The 14882-nt window shown below is 36.8% G+C and overlaps 1 protein-coding gene across 16 annotated transcripts in view; it reads right to left on the reverse strand.

Annotated features, from left to right (window-relative positions):
• Positions 1-14882, reverse strand: part of TTLL7 (tubulin tyrosine ligase like 7) — a 78722-nt gene that overhangs the window by 23021 nt on the left and 40819 nt on the right. For all 16 annotated transcript variants that reach the window (XR_010611437.1, XM_065673687.1, XM_065673685.1 and 13 more), the window contains 5 exons: positions 8059-8153; positions 7259-7406; positions 7103-7176; positions 4866-5001; positions 4008-4094 (listed from right to left, as the gene is read on the reverse strand). Coding sequence is in view for 15 of the 16 variants with exons in the window: in XM_065673687.1 (XP_065529759.1) it covers positions 4008-4094; positions 4866-5001; positions 7103-7176; positions 7259-7406; positions 8059-8153 (540 nt within the window). In the remaining variant the exon portion in view is untranslated. The remainder of the gene's footprint in view (positions 1-4007; positions 4095-4865; positions 5002-7102; positions 7177-7258; positions 7407-8058; positions 8154-14882) is intronic.

The raw sequence follows: 14882 nt of genomic DNA on the forward strand, positions 1-14882 counted from the left end.
GAGGGGCAGGATCACCTCCTTCGACCTGCTGGTCACGCTCCTTTTGATGCAGCCCAGGATACGGTTGGCTTTCTGGGCTGCGAGCGCACACTGTAGCCGGCTCATGTTCATTTTCTCATAGATCAGCACCCCCAAGTCCTTCTCCACAGGGCTGCTCTGAATCTCTTCTTTGCCCAACCTGTAGCTGTGCCTGGGATTGCTCCGACCCAGGTGTAGGACCTTGCACTTGGCATGGTTGAACTTCATAAGGTTGGCATCAGCCCACCTCACAGGCGTGTCAAGGTCCCTCTGGATGGCATCCCTTCCCTCCAGCATATCAACCCAACCACACAGCTTGGTGTCATCGGCAAACTTGCTGAGGGCGCACTCAATCCCACTGTCCATGTCAGCGATGAAGATGTTGAACAAGACCGGTCCCAACACCGATCCCTGAGGGACACCACTCGTTACTGGTCTCCAGCCGGACATCGAGCCCTTGATTATTATTTATAATATAATATATTATATTTATTTATTATTATATTAGGGTCAGACTGAAATAGAAGAACTCTCAGGGTGAATTTAAATTGCCCTATTATCTTAGCATAATGTAATGAACCAAGATTTATTGTAAAGGGCAACAGAAAAAAGCCCCAAGATATCCTGCAAGATACACTCTATAAGTGAACAAATTCTACCTAAACTTCTGCTCCAGCCAACGAAGGAAAGAGATTTCTGCCATTAACTTAAAATCAACAGTCTGTTTATGCAAGCTGCTAGACCAGATAAGAAAGAGCTGAAGAAGAATATTCCATTGAGAAGAGCCCTGGCAATTGTTCAGGTACACAGGGAATATGTTGATATCTATTTGCCAAAAGGAGAAATTAAGGTGCCTCAACACCTACTGCTTTCTCAAAGGTCCTTATCCTATCAGTCCTAATCCTGACATGCTGTGTATCACAGAGATATATTGATTAAGCATTCCTGATGATTTATACAAGGCATAATAAACATTTTCAGTGAAAACTCACAGAGGCTTTAAAGTAGATCTGACTCTCACTTGTCTCATATACATGTTCCTCACACATTCTACACTAAACATTTAATAAGAACATCCTGGCCAAGACTTCACATCAATTAACAAAGAAGAATAAAAAGAAAGGTCAAAGAAATTACAAAAAGCAATAATAATAAATAATAGCTAGATCTGGTTTTAAACTGACCTCTTAAAATAAGAGATATTTGATTGCATGGCAATTCTAATCACCTTGATTTTCCCCTGATGCTAACCTGATTTTTCTTTGATTAAACTCATCTGATTTTATACCAGAAGAATAAAAATAAGAGTAATTGCTCGTTTCCTCTAAAATATTTGTTATTTTATTTCCTTAGTTCTTTTTCCTACACAAACAGGTGCAATGAAATAAACACAACTAAACCTTGCAGTGTGTAAGTGTAAGGTGCCCTCTAGAGGCTAGAAATAAACCAGACGTTTTCAGAAGGCATGTGTCATTCTAAGTAGAAATGTAGTAATATTTTAATTGCAAGCAAAACCGCCTTCATTCTGTGAAATTCTTGTCTTTTTTCCTACTCTGAGCTCCTAATTACATTCAAATAAAAATAAGGTCGAAATTTCTAGCAAATATGGAATAGTTATTACATACAAAGCTTATGCCTGTAGCCCTCATAGACAGATATATGTATGTATGTATGTCTATGCGTGCATATATATGTTTCTATGTATGGAGGGGGATGGGAAGGAAAACGTTTTTCTCTCCTAACTATTCCAGCTGTTCTGTATAGTTTTCTGAGCCCTGATCTTTTTTCCAAGAAGAGAGTGTGCCCAAGGCAGAGCATCTGCCACTAGCTTCTGTCAGCAGGCCAGCCACTGACTTTTGAAGGAGGAGAGGTCTCTATGACCTTTCGAAAGAATCTTTCATACTGGGTAACATGACACCAAAAGTCATGTTCCCTCAGGTTTGTTTTGTCAATTAGATCTTGCATATATTACTTCTTTGCTATGCTAATGGAACTTTATTTGTGGGATTTTATGACTACAAGGTGGTGGGTTTTACAGTTGGATTATTCTCTTACCTGATAGATTACTAGGCAAAAGTAAATTCTACTGCCTACCTCACTCACCAGATTTCTATACAGATATATGTTTAGATACTACATATCTCATAGCAGATCCTTCACAAAAAGGTGGCCAATTAAAAGCGTATTATTAGCCATACGCACCTTACCCCTTACAGAAAAAAGGTGATGCTCTTTTGGTCAAAATACAAGGACCATCCGCAATGGTAATCTGTATTTCAAAGGGAGTGCATAGGATATTATGCAACCAGGGAAGTCTCCAGTCACATGGCCTCAGTGTAGGCATGGTTTAAATGATTGAGAAGTGTACCAGGACAATGAAAAACATGCAATAATAGAGATCCTGCATGAAGTGTGCATACTGCAAGCAAAAGAAACAATCTCCTTGGATAAGCTAGTTTCATTGCCTTCCCTTTTGATTCCATCGATCTTATGAGAAGAAAAATTAAAAAGGTAGAATTTTGGTCTTAAGCATTTTTTTCTTTCTCCTATAATTGCAAACAATATTGTAATGGTAAAGCAGCTTGTAAACTACAGAATCCATTTGCCTGCTATAAATTAGGACCATGTCATATAGTCTCACTCAGAAATTAATTTTAAGATGAAGCTTGATCAAGAAAGGCTTATCAATTTGGGCTCGATACCCTATTAAATGTTTACGGCCTCGAGCTTGGGAACGGCTTGTGTGCAACCAATGTAGAGATAGTATAGATCAAGTCTGTGTGCACAGAGCCAACCAGACAGATGATCTCTGAGGGCTGCTGGGAAAAGACAGGAAAAAAAGGAAATACGTGACTGAGAATAAACTTGGCTTAAGTGACCCTGTGTTAAAGAACTGGAAAAAAAAAGTCTCAAGGAAAAGAATCCCTGAAGAACGTAGATTGAGTTTGTTGCTGGGTGGACTGGACTTTTTTTTCCTCTCTTCTTTAAATGAATCTACCACTGTTAAAACACTAGCTCACAAAAATCCCCAAATTTGTACTGAGGTTCCTGCAAATCTATCTTAATACCAGACTGGGTACGCAGATCCTCTTTCCAGTATGCACGCCTGGAATAAGATTTAGCTCTTTGGATTCTTGCACATACCTAAAGTACCCCTGCAAGCTCAGGACAATTGTCTGCATTCATTTTGCACAGAAATTCCCAGATTTATACACCATGTCATCAGAAACATAAAATGTTGCAAAAAAATTTACACACATCTATAAACAAATCCATCAGTGCTTAGGAGCATAAATGTAGGCTCTTCTAAGCAGACTTGACCTAAAACATTTGCAAACGTATAAAAAACATACTTATTTTAGCCAAGCCCAAACTATTTATCTTTACTGGCTTAGAGAGATATGCAGTGTACTTAAGGCAAAGACTTGCACAAACTATGCACACAACCAGAAAGCATTAAGCTAAAAATAATATACATTCACTTTAAAAGCAGATTTTGGATACAAAACTGGCTCCAAGATATACCAGGAAAGAATTTTAGCAAATAAGCTAGCTACAAATACATAATAATCATAATCAGTCCTTAGAGGTTCCATAATGCATGCTAGTCCATGATCTCAAAATTCCTAACTTTGGCACTAACTGTTTAGAGATGAAAGCGTTCTTTTGAAATAGGCCATGGATACAGAAATCATTTCACACACTGAAATCAAGCAACCTCTTGTACAACAATTGTTGCCATGCACCATAATTCCTCAAAATTATTTAGACAGGAAAAGAAGGATCTCGTGTCCAGCTAAAACTTTAATGGGATTTAGTTGGACAAATGGTAGTTATGCTTCTCATCATACTTTAAAAAAAAAGGCTAACGTCAGTCTGAGGAAGAAAACTTCCGCCAGGATCAGCTAATTACATTCCCCACTTCCAGTTCTCAGGCTACCTCTCTACAGAGTGAAATAAAAAAAAAATGGTATCTAAAATTCAAATACCTTAGGTCCTCGCTGCCTGGTGCATTTTTCCATTAGCTTTTCATCATCTATTTCACACTGCTCCAGAAGATCCAAAATGTCCTCCTCCTAGAAATAGGAATTTCACTACAATTAATTCAAAGCAGGACATATCCTCTTTCGAAAATTCAAGCAGCAGGTGGTAGGACTTTGAAATTACTTTGATTACTAATTCCTGAAAGAGGACTATGCATCCCTCCACAGGAGGATATAAAAATATTTCTTCTGATGCATGCGTCTCTGCTTACAATCAACACGAAAGTTAAAATCAAGTCTCTACATTTATTAATGATAAAAGTCTGAAGAAATGGTTGAACAAAGATTCCTGTGAACCTGCTGGTGATGCCAACTACAAAGATGGGAAATTATTTCTCAGATTTCAAATTAAATCACATTAATTTGTTATTTTAAAAATAGTTATTTTCCTATGCTATCAGGTAGAGGTTTTGGATGTTTCCAACTAGTGGAGCTGGTTTTATGCCCTCAATCCAGTCCATACAGATGGATGAATAGTCTGGGGACATTACTGGAGTAAGAAGCAGGCAATTACCAGCTCAAAAGCAGTTTCTGCCAACCTCTGGTTTGGCCAGGGGTAAGGCTGAGGAAATGGTAAAGCAGCTTAAAGCCATCTAGCCTGTCTCCACCCTGGGTCCACTGCAGTTCATCCAGATTCAAGGATCTGGCCCCACAAGCTGCACAAAGAATAATAATAAAATGATGGAAACATTATCAAATACTATTTATTACCCATCACACACGATTATCAGGAAACTAATCCACAAGGTCACAAGATCACAAGATAAATAACTCCTAGAGCAAATACTTTTTGTGCTGTAGTACCTTCATTCTTTTTAAAGGGTTATTCATTTCCCGTTGAAGAGAAGCTGCTCTCCCAGCAAGAAATGTCTGGAAAGCAGTGGCTAATAAACTCTCATACTTTTCAAGTAATGTCTTGTCATCAGGAGGGTAAATTCGCCTAAAATAGGGGAGAAAAACTGAGTTTAAGATAGAAGCTGAGCTATCTATCACACTAGGAAAAAAAGTAATACAGTTAATTCACAGTCTCTTCTATAATGCATACGCATCCCATCTGTGATAATTATATAATATCACATCATGAAACATATACTCTGAACATTGCTCTCTAAATCTAATTTTAACTCAGTGGACACAGTCATGTTTAAACCAGCAATTAGCCAGTCAAAAAAAATACCATGGAGGTCATTCTGGAGATATACCAAAACTCAGTTTTGCAGAGCTCTGAAATTTTAGTGGGTGTGAATGATGCATGCAGGTGTGAATGATTCATGAAATATTAACAAAATATTGCATGTAAAATTCAAAGCCACAAAATAATGTGGATTGGCTGTAAAAGGACACAAAACAGTGAAAATCTGAACAAGTACTTTAACGGGCACGATGTAAACTAAAGATTGAGTACGTGCTGCACTTGAATCATAAATCCTCCAAAATAATGAACAGGAAGAAAGAGGTACTAAAGAAAAACAATCTTTCTGGTACACAGATGTACAGGGTGACTCTGATTTTCCACTAGATCAGCTGTGCTATTACTCTCTAAATTCACAGGTAAGGAGATTATGACAATATGAGAAGCAAGACTTGGTGATTTGTTCATGCTCATCAAGCAACAATGGGCTTTGAAGGAAACCACTCCAATCCATTGGTCATGAATGCCTAAAACACAGCCAAAAATTACAAAGGTGGAAGACTAATTTCTAATGTATTGTAAAGGAGTAAGATCCATAAGTTAATTCTGCCTGCACTGTGCAAAGCATAGGTACCCTTTATGCACTGAGTGGCATTATGTGACTTTTATGATTTTGTAGCCTTTTGTAAACTTTTTACAATATTCTGGGAAGAATAAAAATCCAGAAAAACATCCATCAGCCTCAGCAGTTTTTTATTTAATCTATGCATGTCAGTTCAGCAATTGGCTTAGCCAAGTATCAGCCTGCAAGCACAGGTAGCCCACTGATTCCAGCAGCAGCCCTGAGGTAGTAAGAAAATCCAAAGCTGTTCTGCCCTTTTATATGCACATATTCCTCTTTAAATGACCCTTCTCTTTTTCCTAAGGAAAACAAAATATTTCGGTATTTTTACTGATTTACAGTAACCAAAAAGCTAAATAAAGAGAACATTTGGCTCATTTTCAGTCAAGAACTGAATAAGAAACCTAAAATATCATTAGTTATACATTAGACTTTAAAGTTATTGAAAAAGCAAAATGTATTAAAACATCATGTTTCTCTCTCTTGTAGTATAAGCAGCATGAAAATAACTGCTTCATTGTGGGGCTCTTTTTTGATACACTAGTTTAGCTCTACATACATCAAGAAAGGGTGTAATCAAAACTGGGAATGCTACAAAGAAAGACATTTTGTAAGCAAAACCTTAATTCCTCAAAATTTTTTCTGTGAAATTTTTATTTATCTGTTTAAATGAGAGTTTTACTGGGAGTTATAGAACATTTGTTCCAAAAAGCAGAGGTGAAGAATCCAGTAAAGGCTTTCTAACTACTTCAGAATAAAAGATGTGAAGTCAGATATCCCATGTCCTGGATTAATGTTAAAAAGAGTGGGCAAATACTCCCATCATCATTTCCTAGCTGTACTCTGCTCCCTTTCACCAAATATTCATAGGCCTTGCTTTCACTTCTCATTGAAGCAAATATGAAGAATAGCAACAACATCTAACACAAAATTCTTGTTTTCTGGCCAATGCCTATGATAACCAACAAGTTATAATAGCTTCCTTCTGAACATATTTTACCAAGGAATTTTAAGATACTTATGTCTAAGCATACTAAGATACAAAATCAAAGTGCAAAAATATGAATATAGTATCTCTCAAATGCCATTCTATCAAAAATGGTGGAAGCACCAGTAGATTTTCTGATCTTTCGGCAAGCTCATAGATAACCTGGTGTACATGTATATATTTTCTATAAATGCCAACATATAAAAGTGCAAAAATTATCATCTACCACATATACTTGTTTATGTTATTCCTAAAGAATGCCTCAAATACTTCCTACTAACACAGCCAAAAATAATTACCTGTAGTTGCCCATGTGCCTATTTTCATGCTCCTCTTTGGAAATCTGTTTACGTACTTGTGCAAGTCTTTCCTTCTACGAATCAGGAAAATAAGACAATTAAAACAAAGAGCACATAAGCCACAAGCAAAAAACAACACATCTTTTGCCTTCCTACCAGTTCTTCTTTTCTCCTTTCCAGTGTGTGACGTTGCTTCTCCCAGTCTGAGGAACCTGGCGACAGTTTTTTCATGGAACCTTGACCATACAGTCTTTTTTGAGACTCAGCCTTCTGTTGAGCTAAATTTTTCCTTTTATCACTTGTCCTGAAACACAGATGTTATTCTGTCAACCCAGTGCTGCTGCAATGAGATGCACTTTCATCTCACATACATCATCTGTATCTTTCAGTCATAAATTTAATTTTATGCCATAAAATTACAATTGAAATTCTCATTTTTTTTCAATACTAACTTATATGGCGACAATATTTTCACACTTTAAGGTGTTCTTTGATGACTCTGTACTGTAATTTACTGTACAAACATGATTCTATCTATTTTCCTGAGGTGTAGATTTTTTCCAACATATCCCAACTACAAAGTTTTCCTGTGGGGTAGGGGGCACGGCTGCTGACTGTATGTGAAACTACTGCCAGCGTGTTTCTTGTGTGACCACATGCCACTCCTATCTCCACTTTAAGACCTGTTTGGAAAATCAATTTTTAATAAGTATGAAAATTACTATTACCATTTATTTTTTGCAAGCACATGAGCAAGAAGTAAAATCAAGTCTGGGTTAATTTCAATAGCAAAACTGCCAGCACAGGAAACATCTCTATTTTGAAAATACCGATGTGGGAGAAAAGGTCTTAATTCTCTCCTAGCCCAGTTCAAATTTCAGACAAGCAAAGAAGCAAAAGAAAAAAATACCAAATCAAAGCAAAAGAGCGAGCCAGACTGAAGAGGACAAGTTTACCGTATGTTGAGAAGCTTTAATGCATTTAGCAGAACGCCTTTTTTTACATCATAGTCTATTTTTTGATCAGTTCCAAAGCTTGGGGCACGATTAATCTGAAAAAACAAGATGCAGAAGTCTCAGGAATATTCAGGTTCACTGGGGACACATCTATTTTAACAGGCTTTGGAGAAACCATTCTTTCAAATACAGCAGAGATTAAGAGAATACATGTTGAGAAGCTCATTTCTATTTCTGTTTTTATTAAAAAATAAAAGCATTGAGTATCACAGGCACTGGGAGCCAGGAGATGTACCTTTCAGGCGCCAAGTTATCCAGACACTTACAATGAATACCATTCAAGTACTGGCACTCAGTCTAATCTATTCCTGGTTGCTTCAAACAGAAAACTTACCACGCGAAGTGCTGTTAAACACATTATAACAGACTATGCGTTAATAGTCCAGCACAGAAAGAGTTAAACTCTTTCCTAGTCCCCATTCTGAAAGCAACTTTGAATGCTTCTCTAAAAAGTAACAACTATGTAAGGGCAGAAAGGGGCTCTAATTCAAGGTCTTCTGAAGTACATTTAAATAACTCTTCAGATACACTCTGAAGCAACACCTAGAGATCTAAGTTACTAAATCAGCACATAGTGTGAACACATAAAACAATAACAGTCTCAGTAACAAAAAGCTTATAAACTAAGTACAAGTTAAGAGATTTAAAATGCTACCGTAATTATAAAGGAACAAGGGAAATGCAACTGAGAATCTGTAAGACTAAATCACACACTCAACAGGTAGGAGTCCAGAGCAACCACCATACAACCACTGCCAAGCTTTGAAGCCCCTGCTTGAGAACTTTATTTTTTGGAAAGCTGTGAGGAGGCATAATGAAGTAGCTCCATCAACATTCCTAAGAACACATTCAAGGCAGGTAAAAACATGTATACATGAGCAATGGGTGCTAATGAGAAGCAGGAATCTTGCCTCGATAGTGAATGAGCAAGCAGTACTGGTTACAGAAGGGACAGATACTAAAGAGCTTTAGAAGAAAAAATACCTTGTGGGCCATGCAAATGAGAAGTGGGATACAGTTAAAGTGTTCAAAGCAGAGGACAATTAAAAAAAAAAAAAAACAAAAACGGTTCATTAAAATTGCATTTTAACACTTTAGCTCCATTAAGAGTATCTTAGAGCCTTGACAGCTGTGGGGCATAACTATTTTGGCTGGTGAGTTACCAAATGTCCTATTACTGATTCCCAACTGCCCCATCACTTATGGTGAAATCCAAGGTACCTTTGGCTTTGAGAATCAGCTTGTTTACTAGTTTTGCAGACAGGCTGGCAAAATGAGCAATGAGAGCTGATGTTGAACAAAAAACCATGAAAATTCAGCAGAAATAGGGAAAAGGTGTATACATATTCTTTTTTAGAAGACTCATCCAAATATTTAATTGATCTGTCTCCTTAGACTGATCTGCTCATCCGTCACATCACAAGGACTAATTTTTTCCCTGTACTGTGACAGTGCAAATATTTATTGACATCCATGTTCAAAAAACATGTGAATGCTCCACTTTCAGCTAAGCCAGCATGTAAACAGTAACAGAAATGAGCACAAGGATTAAAACCCAGTTCTCCAGCATTTCATTAGAGAATACTGCCAGCTGACAAGACCACAGACACGCTGCATCTCATTTTCAACATGAAATTTAAACCAAACTGAAATAAACTAGAAATATTCTGATTTGAGATATCATATTGTCTAATCTAGGAAGGAGTTATGAAGTTTTAAAAACATATGTGTTAAGATCCAGTATGAACAAATACTGAAGTACACAAAAAGCTCACTAGACTGAAAAAAGACATGAAAATCAAGCCCAGACTCCATATTCAAGAGAAATAATAGATGTTGAACAAAATCATAGTCTGTACCATGTATTAAACTTTTTAATCTATATTAACATGTTCCAACTGAAAATATTCTTTCAAATAATGTTTTTGCATGCATTAAAAACAAGTGAACAGACAGAAATATTTTTATTAAAACTTCCAACAAATGAATTTCTAATTTTTTATGTGCACTGAATCCTTAAATCCAGCGAGGCTGCAGTTAGATACGGGGACCTATCTGGAATATGTAAAATGCTGTGTTAGCCTAACACTGAATTCCCAGATATGCATAGACACATGCTCACAAAGCACTGATGCATAAACTTCAGAGCATAAAAAAGTGCACACTGTTGTATTTATATTTGGTTTAGGTATTTCCTAGATTTACAACAACCTGAACTACAATATTGGGCATAAATTCTGCATTACTAAAAATTTTATAAATACGTGTTACTTACATGAGCACCAGTGAGAATTAACACTATGAAAAGTGTAAAATAATTTAAATAACAGTTTCTTTCCTACAGGGTAAATTTTGCCAAAACCCTACATCTGGCACTTCTGAACAAATGAAACTGTACTGACTGTGTTTATTAAGCAGAAAATTAAAGTGGGGTTAGGAAACATATAAGAAGGCATTTGAATTGCTATTATGAAGCAAATTGCTATTATGAGACATAACACAATCACTCGACACTAAGGTTTTTGTCACTTTAATGCAGTCATTTAAAAGGCTGAAAAGCTATGGCATTCATAGCTAAAGCTGGAGCAATGCTGGATCACCTGCAGCCTCAATTTTCTGACACTCCATTCATGACTAATGTTTGAAATCCCAATACTACTATGACTTCAACCCTGAGGAGTAACCAGAGGTGCAATAAAAACAGTGATCCATTTCTGGACAACTATTGCAAACGTGGCTTGCGGCAGTATGTTTCAGGTAGCAGTAGACGCAAGTCCAGTACAAATAAAACCTGAGCAACTGGGTACATCAGAAAGTTAATACATAAAAAGCAGGTGTGAATTTAAAGTTCATTAGTACTTCTCGATTAACTATGCGTATATGTATAGGTTGCTTTGGATAATTTTTCTTGAAAACGTCAAATTTTCTAATCTGTTGCATACAGCAACACACAGAAAAACTGCTCGATAAATAAATACAATATTCCTCTATATGGACTCCTGGATATAATGTTTCTTATATCTATTATGTTTACAATATCACAGTTTTATCTCCGTACTTTAGCTTCTTTACTTACTATGGCTTTCCAATAAATATGGAACTCAATTGTTCACATAAATTTTTACTTCCTCCAACTGAAATCTTCAACTTTTGTTTCATAATTAAAATTTCACTGAAAATTACAGTTTTCACACCCAATTAATCAGACTGCTTGTAAGCACAGCAACTGGGTAACTCAGTGTATTTCAGGATTACATACTTGTAAGTAGAGGACCACGTATCAGCAATTCTTAAATTAAGAAGCTAAGTTGAAATACATTCTGTGAGGGCACCCATCAACAGTTAAATCTGCAAATGATTCTGATTTTACAAATATTACACTCCATAAATGTGAAAGATACACCATTTCCATCTTCACCAAGACATGGGACAAACTTCAGCCTGGCATTTCACTTCTTTACCAAACCACTCAAAGATCATATTCCCACCTGCCATGCTGCAGCCTATTAGTATGGAGTAGAAAAAGAAATTTTTCAATACCTATCATGCATACCTATTGAAAAGACATTTCAAATATAAAGGGAGATCACATGAATTACTTTAAACCTAAAATCAATTGAATAAGAAGTTACACCCTTTCAGTAACAGGAATTTAATCTCTGTTCAACTTGTAGGACATGACTGTTTTGGGAAGGATCTCATTCTTTATTAAAATGATTGAGATTTCTAACAATAGAATTTGAAAGGCCAAAGAATTTTTTAAGCCATAAAAAATCCTGTTACACAGAATGCTGTTAGTGCCTATCATTGATCTTTGATTAGAGACAACCATGAAGTCCATCCTAATCGCTCATTTGTAAACTTCACAAATTGTGCAGTGCTAACCACTTTTTTGTTGGCTTCAGCAGAACGCTGGGTTTCCTTGGCAGTTCAAACTAAAACTGACTATCGTAGAAGTGCTTTGTGAAACAGATATGGTTTTTACTGAAGAATACAAGCGAAACAGGTGCTCACTGCTGCAAATCTACAAGAAAACTAATTGCTCCCTTTCAAACTTTCAATAAGCTGCAAAAAAGGTTTTAAGGAAATGTTAGCAAAATCAATGAACATTTGAAAAAAATCCATCAATGTGCAGGTTCAATTACCCAACACCACTGTAAGTGAATGCTGAGTCAGCTCAGCACTGGGAGAGACAAGGTCTGAGTGAATCCAGTTTATTTTGCTGAAGTTTGGTCATTTTCCACCAGACACATTACTGATTGAAATGCAGACCTTGATCTCAAATCAATACTTTATGAAAAATAGTATCACAAGAACAATTCAAGTGCCAATGAAATGTGAAGCGATACATCTGAAATGTACTACTTAGACTAGAGTAGAAATACAAGAAATGCAAATACCATCACCCTATATAGTCAGCTGTTTGACATCTACATATAACTACTCATGTAAGGGGCTAAATACTGACTAGAACAAAGTGTCGTTTTGTTAAATATGATCAAGGGTGAGAATCTTAGAAGTCTTGGGCAAAAACTTTATGTTAAGAAAATTGGTTTTCCCTTAAAATATCCCTTAAAAGAAAGTACCGTCCTTTATTTTTCATGTGGCTATCCCTTGTTTCCAGACAAGATATAAGGTTGCTGACTAATCTGTAGAACAGTACTGTAGTAATCTCAATAATGTACCAGTGACACTGTCACAATAGGTATTCATAATATCTGGTTACCAAAGCATTGTATAAGCATCTGGTGGCTGAGAAATAATTATTTAATGTTCAGTGACCCGAGAACCGGGACATACCCATGACTAGGTTGCATTAATATAACATTAGTCATTTCAGCAGGAGGGCACATCTTGAATACAGTTGACAAAAACAGGATTGCATGAGGAGCCCCAAAAGTACAAGCAAATAATTACAGCAAAGGCCTTGAAAATTCAGGGACTCTGAGATATACACCAGTCCCAGCAGCCAGGTAGTGTTTGCTAAAGAAATGCAACCTTGTGAACTAACATTGGGTCTAGGGATAACAAAGAGAACACAAAGCAGAATGGAGGAAATGTAAAACAAGCCGATTACAGTAAAACTTGAAGCAATTCGAAATTGCTGGCCAGGGAATGAACAGTAAGTGTACGGCGGCAGCAAATGAATAAAAATAACCCTAAGTGAAGCTAAGAGCAAAAAGGAAGAAACCTTCACCATTAAGAGTGTGTTCTTCACCAGGAAGAACACAAGACACTGAGAACTTCCTATAACCACCTACCCATAATTTTTTTCAGAAATAGATCTCTCCTGCCCTTGTTGGCCTCTGGATCCCCAAGGCACAGGCAAGGTAAACGTGATACATGAGACAGGAGTAGATACCAGAAAGCCTGTGTATGTGAGTTTTAACTACTCTATTAACAGGAGTTAGCAATAATTGGATACATTGGCCTAAGATGTCCAAAGTAATTTTAAGTGGACTGATGAAGTTTTTAATAGATTTTTCTAGTTCATTTACACTAAATAATAAGCTTATGGATCTGTATATAAGGTTTCTCTCACCCACATAAATCACAAGAGAATTTGGGTACCCAGCACTTCAAGCAGTTATAAAAAGATGACCTTTTCCTCCAGTGATCACAACTGTATAAAATGAGGTTGAACAAGGCCGAAGTCCATCCGATAACTTCAACTGTATGATTTTCTTATTTACATAAAATAACCTAACTTGTAACTTTTGGTCAGAAAGAGTAAACCTGGATTTTCTGGGAACTAAAGGGAGATCTAGGTAATTGATGCTACTCAGAAAGGATGGAGGCTGCTGGGACTGCACAGTTGCTTGCCAGAATCATTTGGTGCCACAAGATGGCAATCACGCATTTCCCACAGCCCTCGCTTCTGTAGAAGGTTCCGGAAGTTCAGTAGCATCAAGGAGCAGGAGATCTACACTGCATCAAGGCAAAATAAACAAAAGTCACCTCAGGAAGGCAGAGTCATTATAAATGTTGCATTTCTCATAGCAGTTTATTAAGGTATCTTTATAAAAGAAAAGCTACATGAGGTATGGAAAAATGAAACTAGATTTACCATCCTAATCCTATTTTGGCAATTTTCCCGCAACACCGGGAATACTCAGGACCTTGTCATTAGTACTTGTTGCCACTATTGGAAAGAATGATTCACTCTCCTAAGGGGGTTTTGGCAAGAGGGAAATGGTGGAAAGAGGTAAGTGCGGAAAGCTGGGGAAGAAGCCAGAACAGGATTAAGAAAAACAAACAAGCAGAAAAACCACACCACTATTATAGACAGATATACATATACATGTGTACACAGAGTACACGTGTGTGCGTATATACACACACTGTATGTCTGATCTTTACTAGACTACATATAGTATACATACAGTGTGCATACACATATATACTGTATGTTTGCTGACAGAGTACTGCAAAACACACAAACAAGCACAGTAAAAAAGAGTGGATGAGTATAGAAACTGAATTACTAAGTTTCAAAGTTTGAAGTTTCTGTTTAATTCAATGTCTAGCAAAATAAGCTGCATCACCAAATTCCTGGATCACCAAAAGCAGAAAAGGAAATAATTAGACTTCTGCATTTAAAAAAATAATAACCAGGTACACAACTTCAAGTCCTGAAGTATGCTACAGCAACCCAAGATACCAGAGGAGCATTTACTACTTTATGGGATCCCTCCCTCTTAAACAAAGAGTCTGGGACAGTATTATTCTCTTCTGAAACCCATTCTCATAAATGGTGAGTCAAA

Source organism: Lathamus discolor, chromosome 3 (assembly GCF_037157495.1).
Source record: "Lathamus discolor isolate bLatDis1 chromosome 3, bLatDis1.hap1, whole genome shotgun sequence".
In the NCBI taxonomy this organism is placed as follows: domain Eukaryota; kingdom Metazoa; phylum Chordata; class Aves; order Psittaciformes; family Psittacidae; genus Lathamus; species Lathamus discolor.